Source organism: Sebastes umbrosus, chromosome 3 (assembly GCF_015220745.1).
Source record: "Sebastes umbrosus isolate fSebUmb1 chromosome 3, fSebUmb1.pri, whole genome shotgun sequence".
NCBI classification, from domain to species: domain Eukaryota; kingdom Metazoa; phylum Chordata; class Actinopteri; order Perciformes; family Sebastidae; genus Sebastes; species Sebastes umbrosus.
Genome location: NC_051271.1, coordinates 26,366,139 through 26,388,223, shown reverse-complemented (window position 1 = coordinate 26,388,223; position 22,085 = coordinate 26,366,139). Strand labels below are relative to the sequence as shown.

Here is a 22,085-nt window from a genome sequence, read left to right as displayed (position 1 = left end):
CACAAAAAAAATCACAATTATTAAAGTTGGTGCTTTTAATGTTTTTATGTTTTTATAACTGTTTTAATTATGTCTTAATGTTCTTTTGCACTTTGTCGCAATGTTCTTGAATGTTTATGTAAAGCACTTTGAATTGCCCTGTTGCTGAAATGTGCTATACAAATAAAGCTACCTTGCCTTACCTTGCCTTGCCTTACTAGTCTGTAGGGCCTTTAAATACAATTTTAAATGTAGGATTTTTTTTTACTTGTAATGGAGTATACATATTATTTCTTCTTCGTATTATTAAGATTTCAAACAAACCAAGTCCTTTACTTGTGTAAGCTCTATATGTAAATGAAGCCAATTGTTTATCCAGGAATATGTGATTGTATTTCAAAGTCTCGTGATAACATTGGTTAGGCGTGTGAATGACGCAGTTTGGTGGCAGGAATCACATCATTGTCACTTTAAAAACAAATCCCATTATTAAAGTTGGTGCTTTTAAAAAATCACAACGTTTTTTCCATTTGCCTAGTTTATTATTATTATAATTATCATAATTATTATTATTATTATTATTATTATTATTATTATTGAAGTGCATTTAAATAATTAAAAATAATCTGGCTAATCTGGGGCCCCTAGGCTGCAGCCCAGGCCGGCCTGTGCATTAATCCACCCCAGTCTGTAGGGCCTTTAAATACAATTTTAAATGTAGGATTTTTTTTACTTGTAAAGGAGTATACATATTATTTCTTCTTCGTATTATTAAGATTTCAAACAAACCAAGTCCTTTACTTGTGTAAACTCTATATGTAAATGAAGCCAATTGTTTATCCAGGAATATGTGATTGTATTTCAAAGTCTCGTGATAACATTGGTTAGGCGTGTGAATGACGCAGTTTGGTGGCAGGAGGAGGAGGAGGAGGAGGAGAGAGAGAGAGAGAGAGAGAGAGAGAGAGAGAGCAGCAGTGTAGGAAAAGAGGAGGAAGCAGCAGCAGCAAGGATGGCGGAGTCACACCTCTGAAGGTAAAACACTTATATTAATACCACATTAAAACAGTGGACGTTTTACCCCTCACACAGCACAGTCACACATCCCACCAGAGACAACACACTCAGCCAGTCCCTCGTTAGCAGCGTGTGTGGCGGTACAGTGTCATCCTGCGGCTGGTGAGTATGAACGCACTCTTTTGTTCAGCTCCGGAATGGCCGCTGTGCTGTTTTTCACACTGTTTTCTTTTTCTCCTCCGCTCATATTCAATAACACGGGGACACGGGGGCTCATGTATACAGTTAGTTAGCACCTTGTGTGTGTTAAGTGGCACATGGAGACATCAGACTGTCTCTCCACCGGGTTGTTGTCTCTTTCTGCTGCCCGGTTTGAGCTCAGCTGGCTGCAGCAGATCTCTCCTCTCGCTCGGTCCAACTCACGGTCCGACAGCCGCTCTGCTTCAGGCCTACACACAGCTAGCTCAAAGATAACCACTGGATGTGAGTAACATATGTCAAGGAGAGCATCCACACCCTTTGCATGGTATAAAACGCGTAGTAATAGAAGTTTGTTTTATTATTATTATCATATCATCCGTCACATGTTCTCTTTTGAATCGTTATATCGATAAAATACTGTTAGCTTGATGCTAACTTCGCTAGCTAACTGACGCTAGCTGAGTTAGCATCAACTGACGTTTAGCTCTGCTGTTGACGTTTAGCTTTTAGCTTTAGCTGCTTTTATTTCCTGCCTTGTTGTCAGCTCGTCTTCAGCAGGCTGAGCCAGTGTGTTCTCCTCTTTCTGAAGATGAGATTAGAGATATGTATTGTAGATATTTTCTTCCACAGTCACTGTTTAGCTGGTTTAGCTAACAGTTAGGTGACGTTGCTGTTGGTTGATGCTGGTTACCAGTCACAACGTCACGTTTAGCATTAACAGTATATCACTGCTGAGTATCTACAGAGTCTTTAACAAAGCACAGCTCTCCTTTCTTTGGCTTTTTAATGTACTTGAATTGTGATTACTAATTGGCCTTTTCTAATGCTCATTATAACAGTCTTTTACTCATTTGTTTTATCTCTGTCTGTGGATGTGTGTGATTGTGTTGTCTGCTCTGTTGACCTGTTTTTATTCTTCCTATGTCTGTAAAGCACTTTACAGCTCATGTTGTTTTAAATACATCTGACTTGACTTCACTGTTGTTGTCACACCAGTGACACCAACACTGCTGTGTTTCCCCCTAGGTGTCCTTATTGTGTAAATTAATCTCGAAAAGGCGACTTGACTTCTCGACCTGGTACCGGTTTTTTCTCGGTAATCTGTTTCTAAGGATTTGTCATCGGCACACATCAAGCTAACTGTTAGCTGCGTCCTGTTGGAGTGCTGTGTTAGCAGTACGTTAGCTGATAGCTGCCACCTCACCTCTGTTTTGCTATCACACAATATTACACGGATAACCATGTTTTACTGACATGCCAGGTTATACTTTTGTTTGTAATTTCGTGTACTTTGGAAGTAGTACACTGTCAAGCAATGACACATGTGCTGGGATTTAGATATCTCATGTACATTTTGTCATATCACAGCACTTCATAGTTTGTTACATTTGCTTTATTGTATTCTCTGATAGGCTAACATGGGTATATTTCTTCATTAATCAAAAAGGCATTGTAATGGGCAAATAAAAGCAGGGGATTTAGTTGATAGTTATGCTTAGGCCTAAATGCACTAGCACTGTCAGATGCTGCCACCTCACCTCTGGTTTGCTATCCCCCCAACACAATATTACACGGACAGGGAATGAAATTAGCACCTGCCACCTGCCAGAACAGGGTAAATGTTGGCTGTGGCAGGTAAAAAATGTCAGGTCACCTGCCACCATGGCAGACAGGTTTTCCCCATTATTAAGGAATATTATTTTTAAAAAGCAACCCTAAAGCCTAAATTACATATAGTCATGCATTAAGGTTACATGATAGATTCCATAATTCTACGATCTGGTACTACTGACTCAGTGTTTACAAGTCTAAAGCGTTCTGCCTTGATTTCAGAAGTGGAGGACAAAGAAATTGAGTGGCCGGTAGAAATGTTCAGTGACCTGTCACTGTGACAGGTTAGGAAAAAGGTTAACTTCAGACCCTGTACACAGATAACCATTTTTACTGACATGCCAGGTTATACCTTAGTTTGTAATTTCTTGTACATTGGAAGTAGTACACTGTCAAGCAATAAGACATGTGCTGGGATTTAGATATCTCCTGTACATTTTGTCATATTATAGCATTTCAGTTTGTTACATTTGCTTTATTGTATTCTCTGATAGGCTAACATGGGTATATTTCTTCATTAATCAAAAAGGCATTGTAATGGGCAAATAAAAGCAGGGGAACAGTTGATAGTTATGCTTAGGCCTAAATGCACTAGCATTGTCAGATGCTGCCACCTCACCTCTGGTTTGCTATTCCCCACCCTCCCAAATATTACACGGATAACCATTTTTTACTGACATACCAGGTTATACCTTTGTTTGTAATTTCTTGTACTTTGGAAGTAGTACAATGTCAAGTAATAACACATGTGCTGGTATTTAGATATCTCCTGAAGTCGAATCTATAGTACATTTTGTCATATCATAGCACTTCAGTTTGTTACATTTGCTTTATTGTATTCTCTGATAGGCTAACATGGGTATATTTCTTCATTAATCAAAAAAGGCATTGTAATGGACAAATAAAAGCAAGGGAACAGTTGATAGTTATGCTTAAAGGCCTAAATGCACTAGCATTGTCAGATGGGCCCATGATATCCTTAATGGAAACGTCATTAGTCTCTATGTGGGTTGCAAGTGCAATGAAGACCAAGTGTGTAGTAGCACTTTATGGTGGTGTTGTGTTAGTGTTGATGATGGACATGCATTAGCTTTTCTCCGAAGCTGTATATGAGTTGAATCTCGTATTTATATCTACGAAATGAGTAGTATTAACTTAATGGAACTCATTAAATGCTTGCAAGTTTTGGTCTTAGCACTTGGCCCGTATAACTGACAGTATCCAATGCTTTTGGCTGTTCTGTTTTGCAGAAACCTATGCATGTATTTAAAAGATGCAGCTAAGAGTGTGCCGGCTTTGTTTTGGTTAATATTATTGTTCTCATGACCTGGCCAAACAATGACCAAGAGCTCCGTCATGGGTTACTGAGCTTGATTTCTTTGCCAAAAATTATCAATATTGATGCAGTGGTCATGAATGTCATTACAAATAGTAAAAAATAACCAGGAAATGGTCTTGCTCAATTGGATGTTAAACTTTTCTGGTCTTGTTTGGTCTTTCATTAGGTTTATACAGAAAACGTCAAGTCTTTAAATACAGAGATAAATCCATACAGATAATGTTTACATGCAGCTTGTTATGAACCCTATGATGTACCAGGGCAGGGACATAGAGAGTATAACCATAAAAGGAAGTTGCTTGCACAGTTTGGTTTAGATGGCCTCAGCAGTTGGGCTGGCCTGGTTATTCTCATTTTATGTTAATAATAATTTTGTACACAGGTATGCCCATTACAGTCAGTGTTTGATGTTCACCCTCTTATTTATGATGGTCTGAAAGAGCAGCGGATACCTTTTTTATTTACAGAACACACTGTCAAGCATTCTGTCATGTTAGGGGTGCTGCTATTGACCCAGCATTTCTTTTTCTCAAAAGGTCATATGACCTGTTGTTGTGGGGACTTCATGCTTTGAAGGCCACTTCTAAAGATTACTCTCAGCAGTCCTAACCTTTTCACTTAGCTCTGATCCTGAGCCAAACCTGCCTCTCTTTTTTTGCCATGGCTTAGCTTTTACTAGTGCAGGAAAGCTTTACAAAGTCACAGAGGAACAACAGCAACAGAGACTAAACAGAGACATTCTGCCAGAGACATTCTGGCTCAGTTTGTGTCAGTCTTTGAGACATAAATATTCAATGTGATTGTTGCGTTACAGGCTTTATAGGGAATGGCTAAATGGCTAAATGCATGTTTAGGTGGGGCTGTAGGCTTACAGTAATGTCAACACCCGCTGGGCCATGTTTGTTTAGTAGGAGTAAGTTGGTGTGAGGTTATGCTCTCAGTACATTCAACAGATTTGCTTGGACTGGCACATCGTGGTACTGACAACCTACCAAACCTGTTGAATTGTTTGCTTTTTTGTCTCTTGAATAAGGAAGAATATTGTCATGGTATTAGGGGTTATTTTTTTATTGTATTTGTGAATTTCTTTCTACATAATGCAGCTTACATTGCTCCCTTGGCCCACAGCAGGCCTAACTTAAAATTAGTTCAAATGATAGTTTAGTCAAATATATTTGTAATATTTCGTAAAGTATCCTATAGTGCATAATATCTGCAGAGACAGAAGTGGATTTGCTGTGGTAGGAAAACTCGGACAGGCTCTCTTTCAGACTTTCTTCAAGCATTTTTCAATTAACAGCAATTCTTTAAAGGTCTGGTTCACCTGCAAAATGTTGCTGAAATAGGCCCAAACGAAGAAATTGCCAATGATGTGTCCCTGCACGCATCACTTACTGCTGCACAACGTCAGTCTTTTGTATTTGAAACTGCTTATTGCTGTTTGATTTCACACACTCATCGTACTTGCTGTGCAGTACCAGTTTTTTAGCCGATTGAAGTGGAGAAGTTTTGAATGCTGCCTACCAGAGTAAACTAACAACAGATCGGAAAAGAATTGGCCTTAACATAGCCAATACTGTTCCATCAAAAATTATTTTGTGATGATTGATTTCGCAGATGAGCTTGTCAAGTTTTTTTTCATGATGATGGTGGAGGGTCACTCTTGATGGCAAGAAGTCACTTTATTCACTAAACATTTTCAGCAAAGTTAAATCTATGCAATTGCTGCCTAAATAAAAGGTACACAGGTGTATATATTTAAGACAATATGCATTACATTCTAGCAAAACAATCAAACATTTGCTTAGTAGCAAATCATCTAGTGCATGAAGCTTAAGACTGTCACACTGCCAAATCATATCAGTGTCACTTTAAAAAAAATCACATTATTAAAGTTGGTGCTTTTTAAAAAATCACAAAGTTTTTCCATTTGCCTAGTTGAGCAGAGTATGATTGGCATTGGAGAAGGAAATAAAAATATATATTTGGGAATATACAGGACATATTATTTGTATTATTATTATTATCATTTAGCTGAGGGATTCTGATCTCATATAGGCAGTTTATTTGCATTTTCCTCCCACTCTCCTCCTCACTTTCTAACAGTGGAATCATATTCTGATCTGTGTTCGCCAAAAGAAGACCCTGTTTACTATAAATTGTGGTGAGCAGTGTCTTTTAGTAGGAAACGTAACAAGTTTCGGATGCAAAAGGACAGAAAATCCAGATGGAAATTTGTGTTGTTCCATGTGTTCCTTTTGGGACGGATCAGTTTATTTCTCTCTGTAAATTGGCAGAAAACAAAAAGGATGAGTCTTAGGATCATTTTATTGTTAGATGTCTGAAATATTAGAAACAAGTGACAAATATGAAGACCACAAACTTTTCAGGCAGACCACTCAAATGTTGAAATTCAAAATGCTGACAATGTCTGTAAAGTGTAGAAATTAAATTCTAAATGTGAACTAAATTTCCTTTTCTTTTCCCCAACAGCAAATCTTCGAGGGATTAAAAAAAACCTTGATGACCTTTGCAGCCTGAAAGAACTTATATCCGAAGGTCCTGGGATTGTACGCGGTTCAAACACTTAAGCATGTGGCCCATGGGTGCCACAGTCCAGCTACTTCAAAGGATTTTTTCTCCCATGGCATTTTAACAAAGGAACAAAGTATCAAAAGTATCCAAAAAACCGTTGGATCACAAGGCCTTTATTTCAGGGATAATCATAAATGTGTGGGTCTGTACAGGGATGTTTTCTTTAAAAGCCTCCTTGGCTGTCTGTGTCCCTTTTTTCCCAAATAAGTAACCTGACAAGAGAGACTCCCATGAGCAACTCTGCAGGAGGCCCGATAACGTCGACATGAGTAGTACTTTAGGCAAAGAAAAAGATTCGAAAGAAAAGGACCCCAAAGGTGGTCCAGCGGGGAAAGAAAGGGAAAAGGAGGCTAAGGCTCTAGCCGGCTTAGTCAAGGATGGTGGCAAAGAAACGAAGACCAAAGGGAAAGATGCCAAAGAAGGAAAGAAGGACACCAGCAGCTCAACACCGGGTGTTGCCTTCTCTGTTGACAATACGATAAAGCGGCCAAACCCGGCACCAGGTACGCGCAAGAAGTCCAGCAATGCCGAGGTGATCAAAGAGCTCAACAAGTGCCGGGAGGAGAACTCAATGAGACTGGACCTATCTAAACGGTCCATTCACATGCTGCCCACCTCCATTAAGGAGTTGACGCAGCTGGCTGAACTCTACTTATACAGCAACAAGCTGCAGAGTCTACCAGCTGAGGTGGGTTGCCTATCAGGCCTGGTCACTTTGGCCCTGAGCGAGAACTCCCTGACCAGTTTGCCTGACTCCCTGGACTCCCTTAAGAAGCTTCGAATGCTCGACCTCCGGCACAACAAGCTGAGAGAGATACCGGCTGTCGTCTACCGGCTGACATCTCTTACCACGCTGTACCTGCGCTTCAACCGCATCACAACAGTGGAGAAGGACATCAGAAACCTATCCAAGCTCACCATGCTCAGCATTCGTGAGAACAAGATTAAACAGCTGCCCGCAGAGATAGGTGAGCGAAACCTATATGTAAACAAATTCCTCAAATTTAGGCAAGCCAACATTTTTGCCTCGCGGCCACGAGAAATCAAATAATTTAGAGAGGTAGTCAGATACCATTGGGTTCAAAGCATTTAGCTAATATTAATTTCCACACAGAGTGCAGGTCATCTTGTGCTCATACTGTATTTTGCACATCTTATTCTGTTCAGTACAATATTCTTATACTATGCTGGGCCTTAGCACCAATAGTAATTGAGTGCACATCCTTATTCAGCTCCAGCAGTAAAACATATCTCACTGTTCATGAATCCAACTGCCCATTGTAGCTTGTGCACTGTCTAATTGTACTGCAAGAGAGAATTCTGGCTATAAAACTTGGTCTGTTTTTGTAAGCTATGCACCAGTGTCATTCTGACTTTGTAAAGAGGGGATGAGATAAATGAATGGATGTTTTCAGTATAGCACAGGGCGGGGTACTTAAAGTGCTGTCATCTTGAATTAGCTAAATATCTGAATTTGGTGTGCATCTTTCTGCAGGGGAGCTATGCAACCTCATAACTCTGGATGTTGCCCATAACCAGTTGGAACACCTACCGAAGGAGATTGGGAATTGCACACAGATCACCAACCTCGACCTGCAGCACAATGAGCTCTTGGACCTCCCAGAGACTATAGGTAATTTAAGTTCATTTTAGGATTCCAAAGCAAAGCTATTGTCTATGATAAAGGTAAGTTTATTATAAATATGTTTTTCTTTTGTCATTATAGGCAACCTGGCAAGCATAAATCGCTTAGGTCTGCGATACAACAGACTGTCAGCCATCCCAAGATCATTAGCCAAATGTCGAGAACTGGAGGAGCTAAACCTTGAAAACAACAACATTTCGGTGTTGCCAGAGGTAAGTGCAACCAAAAATAAAGTGACATTTCAAATATAATTGCTACATGATAACTAATAATGATAATAATCATCACTTGCCGTTTTAATTTCTATTATACTAACATCAACTATGTCCTGCGATGCTCTTGAACATGCAAAAACAACTTGATAAACAACAAACTGATGTTGGAGCCTCAAGCTCTCTGTACCTGTGCTCTAAAATTCACACTCATTTAACATACCTATTGTCTGCCTTGCATAATACTAATCCCGTTAAATTCTTGTGTATGACCAAGGTCTACTAGTGCACCAGGAGTAAAAATCGCAGCCTATAGTGATAGAGTCCTCTCCTTATCATATGTCTTTTGCTGTGCTTGACCAGGGCCTACTTTCAAGTTTGGTCAACCTGACCAGTCTAACACTGGCGAGGAACTGCTTCCAGTCGTACCCTGTGGGCGGACCATCCCAGTTCTCCACCATCTACTCCCTCAACATGGAGCACAACCGCATCAACAAGATCCCCTTTGGTATCTTCTCCAGGGCCAAAGTGTTAAGCAAGCTTAACATGAAGGTATATATGCATGTTTGTCTGTGAAATTAGTGACATGAATTCTTAAGTCAGCTGATTTTCTAAACGGTGTAGAAACAACACAAATTTTGTATGCTTGATACTTTTATTTTCTGCCAAAAGTCAAGTGTGATCACGGCATCATACGATATCAAAGTCTGTTATTAATGGGCCCTTTTCAAAGCAGACATTTTGACTTTTCATAATAGAAAACACAGTGATTACTAATAACATTATTGATGGCTCTGTTCTATTCAAGTGTCCCAGTGAGCCAGCATGCACAATACCAGGACCCTGAAACTGAAGCGGCTAAATTCAGCCATCATGATTTTTTTTATTTGCGCCTGTGAATTTCCTGCTGTGACATCAAAATATCTTCAGCAAAGAAAAATGCCTGTGAGATTGAATTGGACCTTCTTGTCATACCTGAGCTATACTGTATCAGAAACAAAAACTATGCAGGTGAATAATATAGCAGAACAGTGTATATAATCGTACACTTAAAACTGAAAACGGTCCAATGATGCATCTTTCATTATTTTAAAGAAGCTACGTTGTGTATACTTTTGTAGAGCGTCTTTTTTTGAAGCTGGGGTGAGAATCTGTTCTTTCATTTCATCCTGAAATGAAATACTGCATTTACATGTAGTACACAGGTAGTTGCATCTCCTGGTGTGTGTGTTAAATGCCAGTTGTGCCACTTAAATTCAACACTGTAAAGTGAAACTACGTCAAAAACAAAAAAAACATCTATTTGCTCATATTTATCTCAATTGTTAAGAACTAAGGCTGCCTGAACAGCACCTTTTGTCAAAGTTTGTATTGGCCTTAAGCCAGGCATGGACATACACCAAGTAAAAAGTAACTTGTTACTTGGTGTAAGTCCATACTGGATGTAGTTTGGATCTCTTCTGGAAACATTGGTTCCTGGTGCCAGGTAACACAGTTGACAGTGCACTGGTCTACTCAGCCTCTTGAACAGCACTGTCCTTGTGTTGACCCTCTGAATTGTCACTTATTTTGCTAATAAAGGTATGCCATTGTCTTCTTCAGGACAACCAGTTAACATCTCTGCCATTGGACTTTGGCACATGGACTAGCATGGTCGAGCTCAACCTGGCCACCAATCAGCTCACCAAGATCCCAGAGGACGTCTGTGGTTTAGTCTCTCTGGAGGTGAGTCTTGCATTCACACATAGTAGGAAATAAGCTTGCCACTGCATTACCCAGTGAGTTTAATGAAGAAGTAGAAAGTCTCTTTTCATAAATTGTAGATTTTGTGCAAATGGTAATTAGGAATAGAAGTGTTGGAGCCATTATGTCCAGACATTACAACCTTTATCTTGTGTGTGAATTAGGGATTCACCGATACTGACTAAAATAGCTGGATTGGATATCGGTGACAATGGGGCCGATCTATTCAATTCAATGTTTATACACTATATACTGGAATTTTAATTCCTGTTTAAGTTTTGACCAATTTGTTGCTGCATTAAAAAGGTTTACTCCTGAATTGTAATTCATGTTAATTTTGAAGATTTTTTACCAAGTTGCTGAAGTCCGATTTATTATTTTAATAACAAATAACAATTCAGTAAATTTGTATCCATGTATTTAATTGTCACATTTTGTTTTACAAAGTTAGGAAAGCGATGTTTAAGTCCAGCCTGATGTTGCCTTACACATAAAAGAATGATCCCAATTACTTCCACACAGTGATGCATACAGCTTAGTAATTAAACACTGGTATCAGATCGGTACTCGGTATCGACCGATACCCAAAGCCCAGGTATCGATATCAGTATCGGGACCTAAAAAGTGGGATCGGTGCATCCCTATCGTTGAGGCTAATGGTTATCCAACAAACATGGGGCATGGGCTTTATTCAGCAACTCTCACTCATGGTATTAAGTTTTGGGTTTGGGTAATAACTACTACACAGACCTATTTCCTCAAAACTCCTGTAACCTGAGTTTTGGCTGAAAAAATGGCTATGCCAATGTGTCTGAAAAGTACAACACACTTTTTTCCATTAGTAGTGCAGTGCAGTCTGAGAAACATACCTTTTTGTTCTTTTTTAAATTTTCATGGTTTCACTTGACTTAAAATTTTCCAATTTCTTCATGGGTTATTTGACATTTTGTGAGAAAGATGTGATAACTCTGTCAGGAGTGATTTCTTCATTGCTTGTATCGTGATGCCCGACTGTCATTTTAGACCTGTTTCTTATTGTGAAAAACGTTTCTCTTCACAGGTGTTAATATTGTCCAATAATCTTCTCAAGAAGTTACCACATGGTATTGGGAATTTGAGAAAGCTACGTGAGCTCGACTTAGAGGAGAACAAGTTGGAATCTCTACCTAATGAAATTGCTTATCTTAAAGATTTACAGGTAAGTTTTCCAGAAATGCAGTTCTCTCCATTATACTTGAGTGTCTCTGTTGTAGTTTTTTTTTTTTTAAGAATTCTGTAGTATCTCTGTTGCTATGGGAAATAACAACTATTAAACACATTATAAACTGTGCTTTTACTCTCTCATTAGAAATTGGTGTTGACAAATAATCAGCTGACCACGTTACCCAGAGGCATCGGCCACCTCACCAACCTGACTCATCTTGGTTTGGGGGAGAACCTGCTGCAACACCTCCCAGAGGAGATTGGTAAGTACATCCCTCAAACCTCCAACTACTTGGATCAGTAACATGCTCAGTTAATCTGTTGAGGGCTAGAAAAATGTTACTTTACTCCACAAAGGACAGAGTCCTTCAGTGATGGTGGGGAACCAGAGCTGATCCTGTGATGCTTCATTAACTGTGTGTCCAGGAGACAAATGGAAATGGACTTTCTTACTACTTGGACTAAAACCATAATATTGAATTTTGGCACACAATTCTGTCAAAACTGATTATTATTCAAAATATGTGTTATTAAACACAAAAACAGAGTAAAATATTAATCAAAACAAACAACTCCATATTCTGTAGTGATAATGTAAAACTCATGTATGACCTGCACATTGTATGTTCATGGACACGTAATTAGTCTTTTAGTAAAAGGCACAAGTTGGCTAACCTCTAATATGTACCATCATCTATTTTATTTGTGCTATCAACAATATTTGAAAAGTTGGTGCCTCCTTTTTTAAAATCTAATTTTTTTAAACGAGTTGTAGCTTTTTTTAATTTTAAGTGTAACATTGTTTCCTTGATAAAAGCTAAACTTAACCATTGGGATTTAAAAGCTTAACAGTATGTCCCACCTCTGACCCTTCCTCCGAGTGATTGGTCCAGCATGGCTAGGGTGCTGAGGTTAAGAGTTAAGCCAGAGATTAAAATGGGTGGAGGAAGAAGCTAAAGGTGGGTGTATTTTTAGAGTATTCAGACTGGACCCAGAATTGAATAACACCCACAGCTTGGTGGTGTTTAGGTTGCCATTAGAACCAACCACATCTCAATACATTTTTAGTATGACATATAAAATAGTTTGAAACTTAATTCATAATGTTGACATTTGAATTATAAATCAACATTCAAATGCTGCACAGCTTTTCTTTTTGCATGTCTATTCATTTTGTTTAAACCCGGCATTTCTGTACAGTTGCAGATAAAGATCAGGCTACACTAATATTATCAGTAAAATACTATTTGTAGAATTAGATTCCAGCGGTGGCTGCGTAGTAGTAATGTGTGAGGTGGGTTTGGGTAAACGTACTAGAAAATATCACTGGTTTGGACAGGCGGGTGACAAGCAGTGTTTACGAGTAAGTTATTAATAACTTAATACAAAAACATTGCATGCAATAGTCCACCTTCCACCTCTCTCTCTCTCTCTCTCTCTCTCTCTCTCTCTCTCTCTCTCTCTCTCTCTCTCTCTCTCACAAACATTCACACACGGCAAGTGCTCAGTCTGCACCTATATGTATTTATGTTAACGAAATTGATGAGTTACAGTATATTCATTAAAGAAAATTAATTTTATGAAAAAGACTAACTCATTTAAAGCTGGGCTCTCCTCTCTCTGTCCTAAGCCCCTCCCACCAAACATGCACACGCTTCATTCAGTAACCTGTACCAGTACTAGTCTTTCATTTCAAACATCATCCCGATCGTCATTGTGATCCCGAGGCCATTATATATACTGGACCGCTACAGTGTTTTTATGCCTCCACGCCAGCGACAGTCGTTGCTAGATGCATTATTTTTTTGGGTTGTCCGTCCGTCTCATTTTCGTGAATGTGATATCTCAGGAGGGCCTGGAGGAAATTTGTTCAAATTTGGCACAAACGTCTTGCACTCAAGGATGAGCTGATTGATTGATTATGAAGGTCAAAGGTCAAGGTCAAGGTCACTGTGACATCACGTCTGTCCCATTCTCGTGAAAGTGATATCTCCCGAAAGCCGGTAGGAATTTCATTACATCTGGTGCGAACATCCAATCGGACTCAAGGATGAACTGATTAGAATTTGGTGGTCATAGGTCACTGTACAGGTCGCGGTGCCCGAATATTTTCCGTCATTGACTGAATTTTTTTTAGCAATGACGGAAAAATCAGAAGTAATTTTGATGGACTGGAGACCTTGTAGTGCGTCGTGACCATTTGGGTCACAGAGCGGTGCCGGTGCAGAAGGAGCGCATGCTTCTGGATTTCCTCCTGGTGAAGTCACATAAGTCTGGTAACTCCAGTCTCCAGTGTGGCAGCAGAGCGCGGGTTCAATCTTCAGAACAAAATGAAAACGGCCATGAGTCTGTCCGAGGCAAAGACTTTATGAAAGAAAAATCATTCATCTGCTTCTGCACATTCATGTGATTTCCGAAAATGGAACAAGCAGCCGAAGCTGTTGTAGTGCTTGCAGTTATATTATAAACGAAATGATTAAGCTATTTATTAGATTAAATAATATGACAATTCTGATATGGTCACACTTGGTGCCCCTCCCGCCGGGAGCAGCTACAACTGGAGCGGTCCAGAGCACTCTCTCTCTCTCCCCCCCACAGTAGTGGGAAAATCTGGTCGCAATAACTGTTAAAATCACGTTCTTAATTGTTGAATAGCAGCAAAACAGGTAACCCTTCAATAAAGGCATGAACTTTCTCACACACACACACACACACACACACACACACACACGTGTCCCTCCCACCCCAAACAAATAGTGGATAAAGAGGCCCTTTTCTTCTTAAAGTAACACCAGGGATTGTTGACCAATGAGAATTTGGTCGACAGGAGCATATCGAACAGCCCTGTCAGCTCTAATGTTTTGTTCGGAAGCTGTTGATTTCAGACCCTGTTTCCCTGGACGACAGCACCTGCTTCAGTACATGGCTCAACTAACAGTAACTGATGTCTGTCTTCAGGTACACTGGAGAACTTGGAGGAACTGTACCTCAACGACAACCCCAACCTGCACAGCCTCCCGTTCGAGTTGGCCCTCTGCAGCAAGCTGTCCATCATGAGCATCGAGAACTGTCCCCTCAGCCACCTGCCGCCCCAGATCGTCGCGGGAGGCCCCTCCTTCATCATCCAGTTCCTCAAGATGCAGGGACCATACCGTGCCATGGTCTGAGCCCAGAGCAGCTCAATCCTACTTAACTCCAAACCCTCCACTTTGCTCTGCGCCCTCTCGCCTGCCTGCCCCCATTACGTGTATCATACACTGTAAAGAAAACAGACTCGCCACAATCAGTGTCGGGGGCAAATACAAGGAGGACGAAGAAGAAGAAAATGTTTCTTTCACCATCCTTGGGCAGAAACGAGGCGAATCGTTGGAGACTAGACTTCTGTGTTACTCCAGAGTTTATCACGGTCATTTTAGGACCCCAGCCACCCCCGCTCATGTTTCATTCCGAATCATACAAGAGGAAAATATTTCCATCTCTTTGCCAAAACTGAAGATATATAAAGTTATATATATTGAGTAACTGTGAGCTAAGTGGCAAGTCTTTTAACCATATAAACCGTGCTCCCATTGCCAATGTATTTACAGTAATTACAAGCATCTATTATGTGAGCAAGGATACAATTGTATGCAAAAACAAACAAAAAAAGTCTTTGGAACTTCACATTTACTGCTGCTGCCGTAATTTTAACTTCGACATCTTGTTATATTTTCTTTTGATATTAAATTTTTTTTTTCTTTTTTTTTTTTTTTTTTTTTACATCACCTTCGCTCAAGATAACTTATGTTAACTGCTTCTTGACCATAGAGAACAAAGGTCTAATGATGGCGTGTTTATAATTTCTTTTTTGTATTTTTTTTTTTTTTTTTTTTTTACCTTTTATGTTTAAAAACTGTGCCTATGTTTAGAGTGATCCAGTGGTTCATTTCTAAACACAATTGTCCATGAGAATACAAAGATATAAATTATTTCAATAATTCTTTTTTTTTTTTTTTATTACTGCTGTTTTTACTTTAGTTTTTCCTTATTTTTAGTGTTCTTTTTGCTGTTGCATTAATTTGTTAAAGCAAGCGATATCAGTTGTAAAATAGGGTGATTGGAGATCTTTTTAACAAATAGCAGCAGTAGTTGTTAAACATTAAGCTAGTAATGTATACATATGAGAAATGCCAATCATACATGCTTGAAAAAAAAAAGCAAGTTGGACGTTTCTCCAAAACGGGTGGTGCTGTGACCCCCGTCTATATTGCTTTTGTGTGACAAAAAGGTATTGAAAAAAAATCAAACCTACACAGGTGATGGGATAAATGATAAGGAGATGTTTTTATATATGTACACAAAATCCTGGTTGTTGCCTTGAGTGCAATTTTTAGTTATGTTTACTGGTTTGATATTATCTTCAGTGTTGGGCTGCATAGCTGTCATTCAATTGATCATTGACCAACATATCAAGCATTTTTAAAAAAGACGTTATCTGGGTCTCTTGAGCAAGTGGTGAGTGTATCCGATAAGGTTTGGTAATAAAACATTGACAGGTAACACTTCCTTTTTTTGTTAATATCCTTCATTTTTTCTGTAGTTTTTTTGTTTTTGACAGGGTCTCCTAAGAATCTTTATTACATGATGGAAAATGTTCCCTTGATTTAGATTCGTATTTTTTTTTTTTTTATATATATATATCTTCTTTTGTCCCACACTGTCCCAGCAATGCTGCTGCTCTTATGCACTTTTGAAAAAAGACATTGGCATCCTCTATATTAAGAAAAACACACAGTAGCCTCTCATTGGTTATTTTGAATGGGGGCATTTTGTTTCATAAAGTATTTTATCTGTTAAACAAACGGTTTATCATGTAAATTTGTATCAATTAAATATAAATGTTGAGTTTAGCGGGCTCAGAATATACTAGTAAACTTTCTTTGGGGAAGTTTTATCCTGTCAATCTTAAAAAGGAACTTGCTCTCTTGAACTGTAAAAGGGTCCGTGTGGTTATGAGATGTTTTAAGATTGCCATATCCTGCTTTCTCCATTGCAAGTGAAATGGCTTATTGCAGTTCAGATCAGCATTGTTTATTTTAAATCAATTTACATTGAGTGTTTTCTTTTTTCTAAATGATGAAATGTGTATTCAGTTAGTATTATTTCAAGTGACTGTACATTAAAAATCCCAACGAAAGGTAATCAAACCAAACTTTTTTTTTTTCTTTTTGAAAAATGTGTTGCATCCCAGCTCTATATTCAATCATGATTCTGTTTTGTATTGAAACGTGTGGGTCTACTTTTCTTTGCAGCAGCTTGGTGTGTTTTTAGTGGGCTGTGGTTCGGTCTCCTCCACGGGAGGCCTGAGTGACGAGAGCGCCACAGCTCACCTCGGGGTGGGGCTGGGTCGGGGGAACGATGTACGCTGCTTCTAATTTACCAGCAGAACCTGTTGCTGCTTTTCGTGGACTGAAACATATGCTGTACAAGACGGGGGAGCCGGGGAGGGCAGGAGACGGGAAAAACGATCCACTCCCAACACTGATACAGACTTCACTCGAAAACCTGACGAGGGACAAATCCACTGACCTTTTCGATTTGGCGTCAGGCCCGGTGGTTTTCTCACAGATCAAATCGTTTGGACACAACGATGAGACAACACAACAAGGTGCATATTTGAGCTTAACGCAGTTACAGTACAAGACTGTCGGAAAAAGACAAAAAAAAATTGTAAAAAGGGCTTTCTGTGTTCACGCTCAACAACACACCGGAGGCATTGCATTCCTGGGTTTTCTATAAAAGCTTTGGAAGTTTTCTTTTTTTTGTGTATTTACTTTTAGCTGTAAACAGTTGTGTCAAAAATGCCTTCAACGAGTACTCAAAAGTGAGACGTGCATTAGGTATGCAGCGAGAGTGCTGTGACCCATTTTTACATTCAGTCTCTCTGTTTTTACTTTTTTCATGTGCCATTTTGCAAGGTTGAGAATGCCAGTGTGTGAACACGCGGAGGATAACGGGAGGTGGGGCAGAAACTGAACTGGGCTAATCGACCGGTGAGCATTTATCGGATCCTGGAATGTAGTTTTAATGTGCTGTGGAGGAGATGGAGATCACCGACTGAGACGTTCAGTTAAAGGTGTGACTTGTTGGATCAAAAATGATGACGACGTATTGCATACTGGTGCATCCAAAATAATTGGAGTATAATTGGTGTTTATTTTTCTATCGTCTGTGATTTTAGGCCGTGGAGAGCATCGCAGAATCAAAGTCATTTTGCTCCTTTTGCTTTTTATTCTGGATCATACAACTTGTCTTTTTCTTGCCTGGTTATTTTGTACAGGAAACAAGCATGTTGAACACATATGACATGATTTGTCTGGGTCAGAATCGGGCGATTTTGCATAGAGAACTTGGATTTAGTGGCTATTTGGTGTATCTGCAAATGCTCCCTTTTTGTATATTGCAAAGGGTATCGAAGCATTGTGTGGCAATGCTTATCCTACTTAATCTACATTGACAAGCAGCCTTAATGGTCTTTTTTTAATGTGTTTGTTTGGCTATTCCTTGTGTCTATGGCCACTGACTGTACTTGATGACAAGCAACTGGTCATTACAATGTAAATTTGGGTCTAGTTTCTTTCTGTCTTATTTTTCCTTTTACTCTGTACAGTAATCTGACGTTACGGTAGACTCAGTATTACAAAATCTGTAATGTGATGAGAGTTTTACAAAAAGACAAAGTGCAATGGAAGATAATGCCATTATGCTACCAAGTGGATGTGCATTAGCTTGCGTGTCACTTGTCTTTGGCATTAAAGGGGAATTCCACCAAAACTGACTGGCATTTTTATTCTGCAACTGCAGAGCTTTTTCAACACAAATTACCAAGATGGTTTTTGGTTTTCATAAGTTTTTCTCACAAGTCATATCAGGTTTGAGTAATAGGATTGCAAGATCAGGGGAAATAAAATGATGTGACATCGACTTTAATAGTCTGAGATTGTTGAAACTTAAATTTTTTTACCACATCTATTCAGAAATGGAGTTGTTTTCGGACACGACTTTTTAGATAATTCAGGCCGATGTTGTAGGATGACATGTTCTTCATCTTCAGAGCACATAACTACATAAATGTCCGCTTTTTGTAATCAAACCAAGTCACTTTTGGTGGAAAGGCCCTTTTAATGTGAAGCCGCGCGCTCTTTCTCCTACCTGAATCACACCCCCACAAAAACCACCCACTCACACACCCCCGCTATAGTATCTCCATACATTTACTTGACTGCCTTATGTGCACCAAGCAAAACCTTTATGACCGTTTGATTTAATCAACAAAGACAGATAATCACTTTTTATTCTTTTATTTCTTTAATGTGGGTAAAGGGATCTGGGTCCACGGATTGAACAGATGTTGAAAGCAAAGTTTTTGGGTCAGTTGTCTCTTGACTGGACGAGCAGATGCAGACATGACTACCTCTATGTGAGTCTTCATTGCTAACCACAGTGACCAAGATCCAGTCGGAGGTGTTTCTACCTGTGTACATACAAAGCCGCATGTTGGCAGCAGGAGCTTGGATTTGGACTTGTAATTCAACCACAATTTGTTTTACTAAGCATCCTTCTTTTGTTTTATTTTGGTTATATGCCTTTACTAAGTATTATTTGGCAAATGAAAAAGAGGAAAAATTTGTGTGCTTGGTTGTAAATGACAAACTTAATCAATGCCGCCCCATTGTAAGACAGTTATCCTGAAACCAACTAGCTGCAGAGTGCTACTTTGCAAATGAGTGAAAAATGACCATGTTTGGTGAAGTTCTGTATGTACATACATCTTTTTAACTGTAATAAACCGATAAATATTTACAAGTTTATGATGTGTTGCACGTCTATATTTCAATTTCACTAAACCGTTAATGTAGATTTTCTGTAAAAACAATGTTTTGTTATTTAAAACACAGATACTCAATTTTCAATATTTTGAGAATTAAGAATTTGTGAAGTTGATATTCAATTAAAAAAAATTAATAACATTTTCATTTTTATTTAACTGAGATTTGATCACTTATGGATTTGTCTTTTAGATTTTTCCTTTTGGGAAAGTATTCTGACATTTGCTGACGGGATGAAAAAATGATCAAAGCTTTTCGGCAAAATTCCCAGAAAACAGATTGAATGTTAAAGTGAAATTCTTAGGTTGCTGTCCTCACATTTCCATCATAGAAAACAAAACTTTAAAGTATATATATAAAAAAAAAGAAACATGGAAGGGAACGTACATAGCTAAATGTAACAATGAATAAGTATGAAAATCATTTTTACTTCACTTACAATTTGCATCAAATCCTCATTGCCAACATTTCAAAGAGACTTCTCCTGTAGTGCTGAAACTTAAAGCTCTTCATGTAGAGCAGAAGTTGATCCAGTTAATGTCACTGTTTACACTATCTGGCATCTCTCCCAAAAAAATATTAATATTTGAATCCATTTCACATCTACTAAATCAGGGTCAGTGACTGAAAATGTAAAGATACCGCAAAAATGTGTGAGTTTGTCATCTTGGTGTGCAGGCAGTGTGTGTAAGATACTGGTATCACATGAAACTAAATATATGCATATATACAGCGGGTAAAATAAGTATTGAACACGTCACCATTTTTCTCAGTAAATATATTTCTAAAGGTGCTATTGACATGAAATTTTCACCAGATGTTGGTAACAACCTAAGTAATCTATACATACAAAGAAACCAAAACAAATAAGTTCAGAAATAAAGTTATGTGTAATAGTGTGAAATGACACAGGGAAAAAGTATTGAACATGCTTACTGATATTTATTTAATACTTTGTACAAAAGCCTTTGTTGGTAAAGACAGCTTCAAGACGCCTCCTGTATGGAGAAACTAGTCGTATGCATTGCTCAGGTGTGATTTTGGCCAATTCGTCCACACAAACAGTCTCTGGGCCTCTTCTATGAACTCTGATCTTCAGTTCTTTCCATAGATTTTTAATTGGATTCAAGTCAGATGATTGGCTGGGCCATTCTAGCAGCTTTATTTTCTTTCTCTGAAACCAATTGAGAGTTTCCTTGGCTGTGTGTTTGGGATCATTGTCTTGCTGAAATGTCCACCCTCGTTTCATCTTCATCATCCTGGTAGATGGCAGCAGATTTTTATCAAGAATGTCTCGGTACATTTTTCCATTCATCCTTCCTTCAATTATGTGAAGTTTGCCAGTACCGTATGCTGAAAAGCAGCCCCACACCATGATGTTCCCACCTCCAAACTTCACTGTTGGTATGGTGTTTTTTAGGGTGATGTGCAGTGCCATTTGTCCTCCAAACATGGTGTGTATTATGGCATCCAAAGAGTTAAACTTTGCTCTCATCTGACCAGACTATATTCTCCCAGTATTTCACAGGCTTGTCCAAATGTTGTGCAGCAAACTTTAAACGAGCTTCAACATGCTTTTTCTTCAGCAATGGAGTCTTGCGTGGTGAGCGTGCATACAGGCCATGGCGGTTGAGTGCATTACTTATTGATTTCTTTGAAACAATTGTACCTGCTAATTCCAGGTCTTTCTGAAGCTCTCCACAAGTGGTCCTTGGCTCATGGACAACTCTTCTGATAATTATTTTCACTCCTCTGTCAGAAATCTTGCGAGGAGCACCTGGTCGTGGCCAGTTTATGGTGGAATTATGTTCTTTCCACTTCCAGATTATGGCCCCAACAGTGCTCACTGGAACATTCAGAAGTTTAGAAATGCGTCTGTAACCAATGTCATCAGGATGTTTTGCAACAATAAGGTTGCGAAGGTCTTGAGCGAGCTCTTTGCTTTTATCCATCATGAGATGTTTCTTGTGTGACACCTTGGTCATGAGACACCTTTTTATAGGCCATCAGTTGGGACTGAACCAGCTGATATTAATTTGCACTGACAAGGGGCCGGATTGCTTTCTAATTACTGATAGATTTCAGCTGTTGTCTTGGCTTTCCATGCCTTTTTGCACCTCCCTTTCTTCATGTGTTCAATACTTTTTCCCTGTGTCATTTCACATTATTACACATAACTTAATTTCTGAACTTATTTGTTTTGGTTTCTTTGTATGTATGGATTACTTGGGTTGTTACCAACATCTGGTGAAAATTTCATGTCAATAGCGCCTTTGGAAATATATTTACTGAGAAAAATGGTGACGTGTTCAATACTTATTTTACCCACTGTATATACACACATATGAAAACCTGAGGAATCCATCGGTACCAACCATGTCATACTAGCTTGTCGGGAAGGAGACTAAATAACGCTCCAAACCTTATGCTAAATTTTGTCGAGGAAAGACTGTCATGGCCATTTTCAAAGGGGTCCCTTGACCTCTGACCGTAAGACATGTGAATGAAAATGGGTTCTATGGGTACGTACGAGTCTCCCCTTTACAGACGTGCCCACTTTACGATAATCACATGCAGTTTTGGACAAGTCATAGTCAAAATGCAGTACTTGTGAAGGTTTCTGGACAATATTTGTCATTGTTTTGTGTTGTAAATTGATTTCCAATAATGAATAT

General features: G+C 38.9%; 1 protein-coding gene across 3 annotated transcripts; it reads left to right on the top strand.

Annotated features, from left to right (window-relative positions):
- The first annotated feature begins 885 nt into the window (after positions 1-885).
- On the top strand, positions 886-18,763 carry shoc2 (SHOC2 leucine rich repeat scaffold protein). 3 transcript variants are annotated; one of them, XM_037765554.1, is made up of 9 exons: positions 886-1,011; positions 6,638-7,707; positions 8,235-8,372; positions 8,466-8,596; positions 8,960-9,148; positions 10,199-10,321; positions 11,400-11,537; positions 11,688-11,805; positions 14,501-18,763. In XM_037765554.1, exons 2-9 carry the CDS (start codon positions 7,005-7,007, stop codon positions 14,707-14,709), a joined length of 1,749 nt encoding a protein of 582 aa, XP_037621482.1. In that variant the 5' UTR covers positions 886-1,011; positions 6,638-7,004; the 3' UTR covers positions 14,710-18,763. The 3 variants fall into 3 exon arrangements, with proteins under 3 accessions (XP_037621482.1, XP_037621483.1, XP_037621484.1); XM_037765555.1 differs by lacking the exon at positions 886-1,011 and adding an exon at positions 1,018-1,155; XM_037765556.1 differs by lacking the exon at positions 886-1,011 and adding an exon at positions 1,178-1,476.
- The last annotated feature ends 3,322 nt before the right edge of the window (positions 18,764-22,085 follow it).